A 15838-nucleotide genomic window follows, 5' to 3' on the forward strand; every position below is an offset into this window, starting at 1 on the left:
CCTTTATCTTCACTCATCATTCGATAAATTTTATGTAAAGATGGGGTTGAAAGAAGGTGGAGAGGAAGGAATTTTAATAAGAAAAAGTAAAATAACAGGACTCAGCTGAATTCAGGGCGCTCTGCACCACATGGTTTGGGGGCGGGAGGGGAGAGCACAAAGACCTCAGCCGCCCATCACAGAGGCAAACCCAGAATTGAATCCTGAAAGTACCTTATTCATAAGCCCGCAGGCTAGAGAGCCGGGTAGACCGGCCTCCCAATCCTTTCCTCATTAGCATTTTTATAGAGAAGAACTAAGAAATCAATTCAAGGTCCTGGCTTATCCTTGTGGCCAGGTGGCTTTTGTCTCTGAAGTCCCCTCCCCCTTATCTTCTGCCACTTCGAGTGGCTGGGTGTTTGCAGACAGCAAAACTAGAGGCTTGCATTTCCCCCTTAACCAATTATTTAAAGAGATTTATTTATTGATTGTTTGTGTTGGTTTGTTTTTGAGACAGGGTCTCTTATTTAGCTTGGGCTGATCTGGACCTTGTTGTCCAAGCCGGCCTCAGACCATAAAGATCTACCTGCCTCTGCCTCTCATCAGGTTAAAGGCGTGTGCCACCACAAGCAGGTAGACATTTATTTTTGTTACATTTTTTTATGCGTATTGGAATGTGTCGGTCTATACGAGCAAAGGCTTCATGTACTGGCGGCAGAGGAGGCCAGAAGAGGGTGCTAGATCCCCTGGAGTTGGAATTAAAAGCTGATATGAGCTGGCTGATAGTGGTACAGGGAACTGAACTCAGATCCTCTGGAAGAGCAGCAAATTCTCTTAACCGATGTGCCTCTCTCCAGCCTTCATTCCTTCTCTAAAAACGGATTTATTTTTATTTGATGTGCATTGGTGTTTGTCTGCATGTATGTCTGTGTGAGCGTCAGATCCCCTGGAACTGATGTTGTTACAGATAGTTGTGAACTGCTACGTGCTTGCTAGGAATTGTTTTGTTTTGTTTTGTTTTGTTTTTTCTTTTTCTTGGAGCTGGGGACCGAACCCAGGGCCTTGCACTTCCCAGGCAAGCGCTCTACCACTGAGCCAAATCCCCAACTCCCTTTTTCCATGTTTTTTTTTGTTTTGTTTTGTTTTTTTCTGCTTGCTAGGAATTGAACCTGAGCTCTTCCCTAAAAATGTATTCTCTCTCTCTCTCCCTCTCTCTCTCTCTCTCTCTCTCTCTGTGTGTGTGTGTGTGTGTGTGTGTGTGTGTGTGTGTGTGTAGAGTTTGCAGACTTTTAAGGCCACTGGATCGTGCATCACTTCACAACCCTTTCTTTTCCTTTCTGTTGTCAAGGAGAATTCCCAGAAAGACGCTATGTCTAAAGGCACTGACTGACTGCTCAGAGCTGCAGTGTGGTGAGAGGTTGGAATGTTGCAGGTCCAGGCCATTTACCTTACTCTGGATTAGCTTTTGTCACATGCGTAGCTATTTCTAGAGCCTGTGACTAACAGATAAAACTCTTTTTGAATCCATCAACTAGCAGACCTGGCTTCCGCCAGCCCAGAAGCTAACCAGAAACAGCATCACGTGAGGCCTGTAGAACAGCTTCCCACTGTAACCCCCTCTGACGTGCCTATCACTGTATTTTATACTTGCCTCTGTAACAGGGCCACAGACTTAGCAGGCCCCTAGACCTTAGCATGCCGACTCCATGATGGAAGTGCCAGTCAGGCCATAAGACTTGGTAGACAGCACTACCTGCTGAAACTAAAGCAAAGGCCTAATCCATCAAAGTTCGCATAGGTGTGGTGAAGTCTCGAAATGGACTGACCTTGCTTTTTGGCTTCTGTAGTTTTGCTTGTGGCTAGCAGTTCTTGTTGACTGAAGTGTGTCAACCCAGAACATGGGTTTTTTTTTTTTTTTTTTTTTTTTTTTTTCTTTGTTTTGGTTTTGTGCTTAAAAGCTCACCCTGAGAAAGGCTTGGGGCTACACTGGAATCTTGTACACCCAGTACAGTCGGTGGACGGCTAATAAAGACTTTCTATTGGCTTAAACCCATGTCCGAGAGGTCTTCTTCGGCAAATACACACCTTGATTGGCTTTCTTTATTCTGTAAAACTATAACATTTGAAGAAACTGCTCCCACATTAGAACCTAAATCAGTGTCTCTGGGCCATGGTCACTCGGAAATGGGCCCCGAATGAACTATCTCTTATTCCCTTGATCAGTTGTTTGTGTTGACAGAGTGTAGTGTGGGAAAGATTAACTCAAAGCTAAAAATTAACTAGTAAGGTATCCATGCAGATTCCTTCTTAGAGAACAGAGTACAAGTGGTACCATCACAGGCAGCTGCATGGGGAAGGGCCGAAAGGAGGCAGGGCGGGCCGAGAGGAGGGTGGTTAAATTACAGGTCCAGACAAATCAGAGCCTGGCGCTGATGAGATCCAGAGGATGAGAAATGGCCTTGTTAGGGAAGAAGCCCTCAAAGCTCCTAATGGCAGGCCAGACCAGTATTTGTATGACAGGGGAAATCTTTTAAAAACTCTGTGTCACTGTACTTTGCTGACCTCTTTTATTAGCCCAGGGTAGTGACCCACAGCAGGTGAGCCAGGCCTCTGGCCACTACCACATCTTTTATTTTTTCTCTCTTTTCCTTTCTTCCTTCTGCATTTTTTTTTCCTTCAGTACTAGGCTGAACCCACTGGCTTCAGACACCGAACCTTCTAGACAAGTGCTCTCGCAGTGAGCTGTGTCCTTTCCTCACCCACTCTGCCATCCAGATGGAGAACAGCCCACAGTTTTGGTCAAACCATTTCCCCCAATTTGGGGCAAGATTGGCACCATGGTCAGGAACTGCGCCTCCACCAGCAGTGCCTATTCCTGAAGATGAAGTCCATTCCCTCGTCAAAACAGTGTGTACCCCTTCTTGCCACAGGAAGAACCAGCCAGTACCACCCCCTTATCAGGGTAGTTTATACCCTTCCCCATGCCTGTCTATTCGCATCTTCAGTGGGTCCATTACTACAATACCCTACAGTGCACCCATCATGGCTTGGTGGTCCCCACTGAGACCAGCTAGGCAGCAATCAGCAAGGACAACCTGTTTACTTGACACATATCTCATTTAAAAAAATTATTTATTTATTTATCTATCTATCATAGTACTATGGCTGTCTTCAGACACACCAGAAGAGGGCATCAGATCCCATTACAGGTGGTTGTGAGCCACCATGTGGTTACTGGGAATTGAACTCAGGACCTCTGGAAGAGCAGTCAGTGCTTTTAACCACTGAGACATCTCTCCAGCCACACATATCTCATTTTTAAAAAAGATTTATTTTTATCTATATGAGTACACTAGCTGTCTTCACACACCAGAAGAGGACATCACGTCACACATTACAGATGGTTGTGAGTCACCATTGGTTGCTGGAACTTGAAAAGACCTCTGGAAGAGCAGTCAGTGCTTTTCTTTTTTAATTAATTAATTAATTACGTATACAGCGTTCCACATGCATGTATACCTGCAGGCCAGAAGAGGGCATCAGATCCCATTACAGAGCCACCATGTGGTTGCTGGGAATTGAACTCAGGACCTCTGGAAGAGCAGTCAGTGCTCTTAACCTCTGAGCCATCTCTCCAGCCCAACATATCTCATTTTTTACCACAGACTTAACAGCTTAAAAAAAAATCACTGCCCTTCATACAAGGGTGACTTTAAGAGGATGATGGGTCTCTTTGCTTCAGTGTTTGCCCGCACTCACCCTAGGGTGGTGTGCAGAGAAAAGATGCTGATGAGTCTCACCCAAGGCTCACCAGGAAGTTGGCTGCCTCCATTGGGAAGATCCAGCAGGGACCCCACAGCAGCCAAACATGGCCATCTGCTATAAAGCCCTCCACTCCCCGGGCCCTTAATGGTCCGAGGTTCAGGATTACTGGAAATTTGCCCTGGCGGGCGGGGGTTGGGGGGTTAGAGAAGGTTGCTCTACAGAGGTGCTCACATTTAGCTTGGACTAGCAGTATGTTGGGAACTTGCAAAAGGTTGCTTGTTGAATATGTGAGCCACTGCCATTGTCTAATGCTCAGGGTACTGTTGTATGTCTCCCTTTTATAGGACAGTGGCTGGGTGAAGGAATATTTACTATAGGACATTCCAGAAGATTTGCTTTCATTAAAAGACACAAATGGGGCTGGCAAGATGGCTCGGTGGTTAAGAGCACTGACTGCTCTTCCAGAGGTCCTGAGTTCAAATCCCAGCAACCACATGGTGGCTCACAACCATCTGTATTGAGATCTGATGCCTTCTTCTGGTGTGTCTGAAGACAGTAGAAAGTGACAGTGTTCTCTCTCTCTCTCTCTCTCTCTCTCCCTCCCTTTCTCTCCTCTCTCTCTCTCTCTGTCTCTTTCTGTCTCTGCTTCTGTCTCTCTCTGTCTGTCTCTCTGTCTCTCTCTCTCTCTCTCTCTCTCTCTCTCTCTCTCTCTCTCTCTCTCTCTCTCTCTCTCTCTCTCTTGAGATAGGGTTGTTTGTAGCCCACACTGGTCTTGAACATTAGCTGAGGAGCCTCGAGCTCCTGGTCAATCTACTCCCATCTTGACTTGGTTATTCTCTATTGCAGTGAAGAGACACCAAGACCGAGGCAACTTAGGGAAGAAAACATCTTACCAGGGACTTGATTACAATTTCGCGAGTGAGTCTGTGGCCATCTTGGTGGCAGCAGGCAGGCTTAGAGCTGGAGCAGTAGCTGGACCTCACATTTGATCCCTAAGTTGAAAGCAGAGAGCTGGAGAGCTGGCTCTGGTGTGGGTCTGGGCTTTTGAAGCCTTGACGTTCCACTAACTAGTGATTAAACACTCAAATATGTGGTCTTGTGGGGACCATTCTCATTCAAAGCACTACACACCTCCCTGTTCCAGGTACCAGCATTACAGGCCTGTGGCATCCTGCTTGGGTCTTTTATTTTTCTCTTTTGAGATGGTCTAGCTGTGTGGCTGATACAGACTTGGAATTTTCCATGTAGCACCCAGGCTGGCCTAGAATTCATGCTCCTCTGGCCTCTGCCCCTTTTAGTTCTGGAGTTGTAGGTGTGAGCCCCTTACACCCAGCCCTTTGGTATTTTTAATGTTGAGTTCTCCGCCTAGAGATGTTCCTGTCATTTTCTCAGCATACAACCTACGTGGGAAAGTGGGGACAAGCTTCACCAAGACCCACGCTTCGTCTCTCCATGCGATGACGGACTTGGAGAAGAGGTGTCTCTGAGCATTATCGTGGGTTGGCGAGGGCAGAAGGGCTTGGTGGCAGGGTCTCCATCTGTCGGTCTGCCAGGCCCGCAAAAAACCTTGTTTTACTTGCCCAGGCTCCTTGTCTCTCAGCCTTCCGCAGTGGCAAGAGCCAGATTTAAATCCAGTAACATGAATGGCAGCAGTGTCTTGTGTAGATTTCTCAAGGAAGAGGGTTTGGGTTAGCCAGCTGGTCTGCTGACACTGGCTCTAGCTTCTAAGCAGTTGCAAGCGCTCATTAATTCTTGTCCCTAATTAATGTTTTCAATCTCATTGCTTAAACCTCTTGGGTATGTATGTGTGCGTGTGTATATATATATATATATATATACACATGTGTGTGTGTGTGCGTGTGCGTATGCGTATGTGTATGTGTATGTGTATATGTATATGTATATATTTGAACATGTGTGTGTGTGTTTGTGTGTGTGTTGATATCTGAGTTATTTGAGAGGATAACTCAGAGAAGTTAGTTCTCTATTTTTACACTATATGGATCCTGGTTATCAAACTTGGGTTTTCAGGCACGGCAACTGTCTCAGTTAGGGTTCCATTGCTGTTAAGAGACGCCATGACCAAGGCAACTCTTACAAAGGCAAACATTTGACTGGGGCTGGCTTACAGTTTCTGAGTTTCAGTCCATTATCATAACAGCAGGAGGTATGGCAGCCGGCACGTAGACAGGGTGTTGGAGAAGGAGCTGAGAGGTCTGCATCTTGATTCAAAGGCAACCAGGAGAGACTGGCATCCTTAGGCAGCTAGAAGGAAGCTCCCTTCCACAATGGAACCTGAGCACAGGAGACCTCAGAGCCCACCCCCACAGTGACACACTTCCTCCAACAAGGCCACACCTCCTAACAGTACTGTTTCTGTGGGCCAAGCATAGTCAAACCACCACAGCAGGCTTAACCATCAAGCCATCTCACAGGTCCTTTCTTTTTCTCTTAGAGACATGGTCTCACTGCACAGCCCTGCTTTGCCTGGAACTCACTTGTGTAGACTGACTGGCTTTGAACTCATAGAGATCCACCCACCTCTGCCTCCTGAGTGCTGGGATTAAAAGCACCCAGCCAGGCTCTTTTCCTTTTAACTCTAAAGTCAAGGTTTGAGGATGGAGCGCTTGGAGGGCCTTCATATTTAACGCATGCTTCCCTCCACCCCACCACCGCACAGGTAGGGAGGAGATCATGCTCTGTCCACTGGGCGAGTGACACCCTCCCTTGTCTGTCTCTAGCTGATTCTTTAAGTCTAGGTTAGCATCACCAGTCGTGCTAACCCTGAGAGGTTGCTAGTCTAGCCGCTGGAGATGTGGGGCACTGCTAGCCAATAATTACACCACATTTTCTTTGTTCTCACATATTCATGACCAACTTACCTTTTTGCCAGGACAGAGAGCCGACCCTATCAACAGGATAACAAGCAAATGGCTCCAAAAATCTTCTCCCTTAGTGTCACAAGCATCTTGGTGAGAGTAGGAACGACTGGGTCTGTAATATGTCCTAAAGCTTGTTCCTTCTGGATGATGGTTTTCATGGTACTGAACCTGTTGGTTTGTGGTTTGGCTTGCAGTTCAAGTCGCCGTAGTATTTGGTGCAAAGATATTAGACTATGTCTTCAACCTGTGTGAAGGTAAATTTGACTACCTGGAGCGGCTCTCTGACAAACTGCTGCTGAAGATCATGAACTACCTGGACTTGGAAGACATCGCCAGGCTCTCTCAGACATCAAGCAGGTTTGAGAAGGTAACAGTCCCTGCTGCTGTGTCGGCTGCATCAAGAGCCCTGCCGCTGAGCTAACCCCTGAGATTCATATCTGTCCTCTTCCTTAGCCATTCAGGTTTACTTATTTATTTCCTTGTTTGTTCATTTGATGTGAGTGGATGTTTGTCTGACCTGTGTGTATGCCAGAAAAGGGTGTCTGATCCTCTGCAACTGAAATTATAGGCAACTGTGAGCCATCATGCCGTGTGGGTGCTGGAAACCACACCCAGGTCCTCTGGAAGATCAGTCTGTGCTCTTAACCGCTGAACCATCTCTCCAGCCCGTGTGTGTGTGTGTGTGTGTGTGTGTGTGTGTGTGTGTGTGTGTGTGTGTGTGTGTGTATCAGGATAAAGATTTATGAAGGACATGCTGCTATACTTGAACAACTTCTTCTTTTTTTAAGACATGGTTTCTCTGTGTAGCCCTGGCTGCCCTGGAACTCCCCGATAGACCAGAGTGGTCTTGGAGATCTACTGCCTCTGTCTTCTGAGGGCTGGGATTAAAGGTGTGCGACCCCGATTCTGGCTTAGCCCTGATTTTCGAATCCTCCTGTTTCTACCTCCCGAGCATTGGGTTATAAACCTATCCCTCCACGGCCAGCTTATTTTTCCTTTGAGACTGTTGAGACAATGTCTCTCTTTGTAGTCCAGGCTGGCCTTGAATTCACGGCAATCCTCCTGCCTCAGCCTCCTGAGTTCTGGGATTAGAGGTGTGAGCCACCACTCCTGGTCTACTTGTGTTTACTCTCCACAGCCATTGTGAGTCCTGCCTCCATGACAGCCTCTGTCCTAGGCACACAAGCAAGCAAGATGTCATGATTCCTGCCCTCAAGGAACTTTATCAGATATCAGAGAGCTAAACAGATTCAGGTGACTCCAGCGTAAGGTGTGGGCTTGACAAGAAAGATTAGCATAAGGCTCGAGGGCTGTGTGCCAAGTGGTTTCCTGTGTCTCGCTTCTTAGAAGTGAGCTACTCTATGTGGGCTTTGAGTGCAAAGCAGTGGGCATTCTAAGTCAAAGGGCTTTTCAAGCCAAGGAACAGAGGCAGAGGTAGCATGGCGGCCCTTCAAGGATGAGCTGAGAGTGTCTCAGGAGTTAAGAGCATGTAGGGCTAGCTGGTAGCTCCCAGCTCTCTGCAAAGGCAGGTGAGTTCGAGGCTGTCTTGGTTTACATAGTAAGTTTGAGGCCAGCCAGGGCTACATAGTGAGACCTTGCAGTAGACCAGAGTTCTCTTCCCAGCACCCACGACAGGGAGGCTTAACTCTCCCCTCCCCCTCTCTCTCTCTCTCTCTCTCTCTCTCTCTCCTCTCTCTCTCTCTCTCTCTGTCTCACACACACACACACACACACACACACACACACACACACCCCGATGTTAAGGAGTACTGGCCCATATCCATTTCCACTTCTCCCAGCACAGACCGTTGGGTGAGCTCTGCTCTCTCCACTCCAAGCTGATGAGAGAGACACAGGCTCTTGGTAGCCTCAGTCCTCAGCAGCACAGACGACGGCTGAAAACACCACCAACGTCCACCTTTGAGGACAGAGCCCTGGTTTCCGGCTCCTTCACCCATCCCTGTAGTTCTAAAGCCTCTGTACCCCATGGGCAAGCACATTTGAGTGTGCCATTGCACCCCCATTTTGGCTTGAGTCAGTCAGAGTTGGAGAGTTGCTGGCAGCTGATGAACCTTCACTGGCTCCTAAAAGAACAGATTTCCCAGATGGTTCAAATTGCCCTGTTACCTAAAGAGTTAACATTTCTCCCCTTCAGTAATACAGTAAAAATGTCTTCATGGCTAGAATTCATCTTCAGTCATATATTAGTCTGCAGAATTCATTTCTCATTTAATTCTGTTTATTTTCGAGACCAGATCCTATTATGAATTAAGTTGCTATGGAACTCACTGTAACTGAGGCACGATCCTCTTTCTTCAGTATCCTGAGAGCTGGGCTTACAGATGCAGTCACATCCGACTGACAGCTTTTGGACTTGACTTTTATTTTCTACAAGTGCAGGCTATGAGTAGTTGTTGCTTGTTTGTATATATTTTTAAGTATATTATTATTATTGTTGTTGTTATTATTTTGTTTTTTGAGACAGGGTTTCTCTGTGTAGGCCTGGCTTTTCTGAAACCGTGTAGACCAGGCTGTCCTTGAACTCACAGAAATCCCCCTGTCTTTGTCTCCAGAGTGCTGGGCTTAAAGACATATACCACCAACACCTGACTTATTTTTATACTAATTAATTAATTAATTTATTTTGAGATAAAGTCTTATTATGCAGCCTTGGCTGGCTTGGAACTCATACACAAGGACTGAAGGCGTGTGCTGCCGCGCCCAGCTAAGTAGTCATACTTTAAAGATGCTGAAGTGACCAGAGCGCACCAGTCGGACCTAGGGAAAGTATCCTCCGGCACTTGATTTGTTTCCTTACGTCAGTGCAAGGTCTCAGCAGGACCTGGCGGCCTCTGGTGATGGCTGCCCTTCCCCTGGCCATGTGCTTCCCTTTAAGTTCTCAGGTCCACCCCGCTTCTCTCACTCTCACTGTCCTGAGTTATTGCAGTGCAGCCTTGAACCTGCGTTGTGTAACGTCCCAGTGTTCTAAGGTCCGGCTGTGCTCAGTGGTTGGTGTGCGCATGCATGAGTGCACGCGCCATGACCTGTAAAGGAGAAGGAGGGCAGGGGATGGGGAGATGGCTCAGTGGTTAGAGCACTGACTGCTCTTCCAGAGGTCCTGAGTTCAAATCCCACAACCACATGGTGGCTCACAACCATCTGTTATGAAATCTGGTGCCCTCTTCTGGTGTGTCTGAAGACAGCTATGTTATACCCATATGCATAAAATAAATAAATCTTAAAAAAAAAGGAGAAGGAGGGCAACGTCTCGCCTTCCGTCTCCGTGTGGGTTCTGGGCGTTAAGCGTGGGTTGCTACACTTGCAGGGCAAGGACCTTTCTGTACCTACTTCATCATCCCAGCCCTTTTTAAAATCCACTATGCAACCATGGAGGACCTTGAATCCCTCATCGTCAAAAGTCCTGGGATTTAGGCATGTGCCACCATAACCAGGTTTTTACGCAGTGCTGGGGATTGAACCTGGGGCCTAATGCATATCAAATAACCAGCCCACCACCAAGCCACAGCCTCAACCCCCTTCCCCCGACATGGTCTTTGTAAGTTTGGCTTGCCTGGTACTTGCCGTGTAGACAGGCTAACCTCAAATTCACAGAAAGCCCTGCATCTTTCTTCCGAGTGCCAGGGTTAAAGATGTGCATGACCAGGCATACATTTTTAATTTCCCTCCCCCACCCCCGGGGCTGGGGACCGAACCCAGGATCTTACGCTTCCTAGGCAAGTGCTCTACCACTGAGCCAAATCCCCAACCCCACATTTTTAATTTTTTAAAAAACTTGCATTCATTTATTTATTATTTTTTTTAAAAGATTTATTCATTTATTATATGTAAGTACACTGTAGCTGTCTTCAGACACACCAGAAGAGGGTATCGGATCTCTTTACAGATGGTTGTGAGCCACCATGTGGTTGCTGGGAATTGAACTCATGACCTCTGGAAGAGCAGTCGGTGCTCTTAACCGCTGAGCCATCTCTCCAGCCCCATTTATTTTTTTTAATCTGTGTGTGTGTTCACACACCTGTGCGCCATAACAGGTCAGTGGACAACCTGTGAGAATCCATTCTCTTCTACTTTGTGGGTTCTGGGGAACCAAGCTCAAGTTGTCAGGCTCGAGAGTAATTACTTTCATTTGCTGAGCTATTGTGCCAGCCCCCAGATTTTTTTTTTTTTTTTTTTTTTGGTTCTTTTTTGGAGCTGAGGACCAACCCAGGGCCTTATGCTTCCTAGGCAAGCGCTCTACCACTGAGCTAAATCCCCAACCAGCCCCCAGATTTTTAAGTATTGCCTCCCCCTACTTAAGAGGCCTCTCTCTCTCTCTCTCTCTCTCTCTCTGTGTGTGTGTGTGTGTGTGTGTGTGTGTGTGTGTGTGTGTGTGTGTGTGATATGTATGTGAACAGGTGTTCCACAGCATGTATGTAAAGGTCAGAGAACATCTTACCAGAGTTGGTTTTCATAGACTTAGGAGATCAAAGTCAGGCCCTTGGACTTTTTCAGCAAGCAAGGTGAACCATCTTGCCAGCCCACAAGGATATTTATTTACCTTGTGCCCACAAACTCCCTTTGAAGGGGCTCCCCAGCTCTGGACGAGTAGATAGTGAACCTAGAGAGCAGGTGAACACACAGCTGTCAGGTCTTTCCCTATGTGGCTGGTTTAAGGGACCTAGAATATACATGTGTGTGTGTGTGTGTGTGTGTGTGTGTGTGTGTGTGTGTGTGTGTGTGTGTGGTGTTTTACTGTAGTTATTGTTATCTTGAGAAAGGGTCTCATTATGTGTCCCTGGCTGACCTGGAACTCACCAAGTAGACCAGAACAATTTTGAACTCGAAGAGATCTACTTAGTTCTGCTTCCCAAGTGCTGGAATTAAAGGCGAGCCCAGTCCAGTGTGTTGTGGCTACCTAATTAAACCAAGATCCACTTGATCCTGTTCCGATGAGTCTCTCAGCTGGGGATGGAGCTCCGTAGTAGAGCATGTGCTTAGCACCTGGGAGGTTCCGGGGTCAGCCCCTGGCATCCTGGGCTCCAGTAGGAAAATGTCTCATGAGGTAATGAGATACTGCACAGCAGTGGGGCACCTTTAAACAAGCACACAGCTGTTTCTAGCTGCTCCCCTGTGAGACTTGGGACGCTGGCAAACACTCCTCCTCATCTTTCTGAGCCCAGTTTCCCAGTTCATAAAGGACAGGCTGTAGCTTGAACTCCCTCCTGCCTTTTTAGAACTCCTGTGTGCCAACTTTGTACACCACCACCAGGGGGCGATCAGCTCTTGCCTCCTGGCAATCGAGACCCAAAGTGTGGGATGTTCAATAGGGAAGATTTTGTAGATAAAAATGTTTTCAGTCAAGTATGATGCTGAAGTCACTCTGGTGGGAACTGTAGTTTGTTATTTTCTCTCCTAATCTCAGTTACATAGACAAAATATTCTTGAGTGTATCACGTCAGCCACTGGGTAGTCATCTACGTTAGAGCTTAGCTTTCAAAGAAAAGGCTCAGGTGTTTGTTTTGGCCTCAAACTCAGAGAGATTCTCCTGCCTCTGCCTCCTGAGTGATAGAAGTAAAGGCGTGAAACATCACGCCTGACTGTTTGTTTGTTTGCTTTGCTTACTTTGTTTTTCTATTAAGGCTCATCTTGGGAGCTGGAGAGATGCGACAGCAGTTAAGAAACACATGCTGCTGTTGCAGAGAACCCAGGTTCAATTCCCAGCACCCACATGGTGGTTAACAAACATTCATACCTTCAGGTCTAGAGGAGCCAGTGCCTTCTGCCCTCTAACAGCAAACAGCACCAGGCTTACATGTGGTACACACACACACACACACACACACACACACACACACACACACACACACAGGCAAAACAATATGCACATAAAATGAATCTAAATAAAAATTTTTTGTTTTGTTTTTTGAGACATGATTTCTCTGTGTAGACTTGGCTGTCCTGGAACTCACTCTGTAGACCAAGCTAGCTTTGAACTCAGAGATCTGCCTGCTTCTGCCTCCCAAGTGCTGGGCCTAAAGGTGTGTGTCACCACTTCCTAGCTTAATTTTTTTTCAAAAAGGCATTCCCTAAGACTTTGCCTTTACTGTTCATGGTTAGACGTGTGACCTGGGTAGAGGAATGTTAAAAGCGGGATGAGATAGTGAGTGGTCTGCAGGTCGGGAAAGTGTGTTGGAGCCGAGGGTGAACTCTGAACTCTGTACAGCTCTGCCTGTGCTCTGGAGGCTGAGGCAGGATTGCTGAGGGCTGGAGACTGGCCTGGGGTACATAGCAAGGCTCTGGAGAGGTGGCTCAGCAGTTAAGAGCACTGACTGCTCTTCCAGAGGTCCTGAGTTCAAATCCCAGCAACCACATGGTGGCTCACAACCATCTGTAATGGGGTCCAATGCCCTCTTCTGGTGTGTCTGAAGGCAGCTACAGTGTACTCATATACATTAAATAAATGATAAAAAAAAAAAAAAAACCAAAAGCCAGGATGGTGGTACATGGCTTTAATCCCAGCAGAGGCAGGCAGACTTCTGTGAGTTCAAGGTCAGCTTGGTCCAATGGCAGGTTCTAGGCTAGCTAGGGCTGCATAGTGAGACCCTTTTTAAAAACAACAACAACAAAACCCTTCACCAATGTTTGAGGGATGAAACGCGACTGCTTTACTTGGATTGTGTGACTTGTGATGGCGGTTCTGTTGCTGTTTATGTGGCTAGGACCTGAAAACAGCTATGGCTCGTGACGTTTTAGGGACCCATCTCATGGAGCTCAGGTTGCCCTCCAATTCCCTACGTGGCTGAGGATGACCCTGGACTTCTGAAAAGCACCAGACTCACCCATCCCGTAACAGCACAGCATTGCTAGTACAGCCAACTTCAATCCTTCAGAGGCTGGCCCTGACTCATGTGGGGAGGGAGGGCATTCAGCACTGCCCTCCAGCTCACCAACTATCTCTCAGAGGCCACCCTTCGAATTCTGATCCTCCTGCCTCTCTTCCTAAGCTCCTTCATATTCAGTCAATGTAGTTAATGCAGGGCCCTCATGCATGCCAGTGAGCCCTGGGTGACACGTCTGTTTTTAAAATTAATAACTGATTTATTTTTAATTTTATGAGCACCGGTGTTTGCCTGCATGTAGGTCTGTGTGAGGGTGTTGGGTTCCCTGGAACTGGAGGTACAGACTGCTATGGGTGCTGGGAACCGAACCCAGGTCCTCTGGAAGAGCAGCCAGTTCTCTTACCAGCTGAGCCATCCCTTCAGCACCAGGTTTCACATCTGATTTTGTCCCACTGCCTCTCTGGGTGTTGGTAGATACTGCTGGGTTTGCCTTTTTCTTTTTTAAACAAAAATCCATTTGTCTCCGTTCTTCTTGATTTTTTCTTTTTTAATATTATTTATTTATTTATTTATTTATTTATTTATTTATTTATATGAGTGCATTGTCACTGTCTTCAGACACACCAGAAGAGGGCATCAGATCCCATTACAGATGGATGCCAGCCTCCATGTGGTTGCTGGGACTTGAACTCAGGACCTCTGGAGGAGCAGTCAGTGCTCTTAACCACTGAGCCATCTCTCCAGTCCTATTTGCCTCTTTCTGACGGAGAGTTTCTATAGGGCAAACCTTCATGGCTCCCGAGCGGCGGGATAGTGATGACATGAGCTAGTGGCTGGTGTGCCTTAACCCACCTCTGTGCTTGCAGCTGTGCAAGAGTGACTCGCTGTGGGAGCAGATAGTCCAGTCCACCTATGACACCATCACCCCTGACATGCGGGCCCTGGCGAATGACGTGGGCTGGAGACAGATGTTCTTCACCAACAAGATCCAGCTCCAGAGGCAGATCCGCAAGAAGAAGCAAAGACAGGGAAGCGAGACGACGAAGCCTACTTAGGGGATGGCTGTTCCCATAACTGAGGCCACAGTGGTGCGTCTCTTCAGGTCCAAATCTCACTCTCTCTTAACAACAGGTTTTGCTGATTCCAGGCATCACTTGAAAAATCAGATTTTTCACACACATGCAAATCCACCTAGTGCCTTGCTTGAGCAATCTCCCCTGTCCTGCTCAGGCCAACCCACGGCCCATGTACTAAGGGCTTCGAGACAGGAAGCCTCTCAGACCACCTCCTTCCTGATCCCCTGTTGCCCATGAGGAAAGAGGCACCTGCTGTGTATGAACTAACAATAAAGAGTTATTGGCAGGCTTGCACTTCGTTTTGTCGTCACATAAGGATCCCAAACCGGACTTTGAGGATGACTTTGAACTTCTGATTCCCTTGCCTCCACCTCTCCACTGCTGGGATTACAGCCATCAATTTAGTCGACACCATGCCCAATCCATAAGGTACTGACCCTCGTGCATGCCGAGTAAACACACTCCCCACCAAGTCATATCCCCACAACACATTGCTGGGTTTTGTTAAATATCTATTTTGTCTAGGCATTCAAAGTGGCAACTCGGCTTTTGAAGTTTCCCCCCCTGGTGTGTTACCTGCATCCTTCTGTGGAGTGGGGGCTGGGACTCTCCACCCGACATTTGGAGGTACAGGTGCTACAGGAGGCCCCCCAGGAGAGCACAGATACCCCCTCACTTCATCCGGCAGTTTGTATTCAGTCATTGTCCTTGTGGGCCCAGGGTGTCATGTGTCACACAAACACCCCTTGACTTGTTACTGGAGTGTGGCTAAGAGAGCCCAGTCAGTCTGTGGACAACCCTTACTCAGAGGAGGGTGCCACTGCTCAACAAACTGTCAGTCCTTAGAGGAGGCACACTGCTTTCTGAAGGGAGCGCAGACAGCACCTCGCTGCAGGGATTGTAAGAGCAGAGATGTGGGTAACCAGTGTAGACAGTTTACACATAGTTAGTTAGCATGGCCCAGGCCTCAGCCACGTAGTAAATTGGAGACCGGTCAGTACAGGAGACATTTGTTTTTTTTTTTTTTTTTTTGGTTCTTTTTTCGGAGCTGGGGACCGAACCCAGGGCCTTGCGCTTTCCTAGGCAAGCTCTACCACTGAGCTAAATCCCCAACCCCGACATTTGTTTTTATAAAAAGGCAGGGCATCAGGTGGTGGTGCACGCCTTTAATCCCTGCATTCTGGAGGCAGAGGCAGGCGATCTCTGAGTTTGAGGTCAGTCTGGTTTACACAGGGAGTTCCAGGACAGTCAGGGCTACACAGAGCAATCCTGTCTCAAAAAAACCTAAAAAACTAAA

General features: G+C 47.4%; 1 protein-coding gene across 1 annotated transcript in view; it reads left to right on the forward strand.

Annotated features, from left to right (window-relative positions):
• Nucleotides 1-14835, forward strand: part of Fbxo36 (F-box protein 36) — a 66627-nt gene extending 51792 nt beyond the window's left edge. Inside the window, exons 3-4 of the mRNA XM_032901512.1 lie at nucleotides 6821-6993; nucleotides 14332-14835. Of these exons, the coding sequence (XP_032757403.1) occupies nucleotides 6821-6993; nucleotides 14332-14520 (362 nt within the window). The 3' untranslated portion in view covers nucleotides 14521-14835. The remainder of the gene's footprint in view (nucleotides 1-6820; nucleotides 6994-14331) is intronic.
• The last annotated feature ends 1003 nt before the right edge of the window (nucleotides 14836-15838 follow it).

The sequence above is a fragment of the Rattus rattus genome, chromosome 4 (genome assembly GCF_011064425.1).
Source record: "Rattus rattus isolate New Zealand chromosome 4, Rrattus_CSIRO_v1, whole genome shotgun sequence".
Taxonomy (NCBI): Eukaryota; Metazoa; Chordata; class Mammalia; order Rodentia; family Muridae; genus Rattus; species Rattus rattus.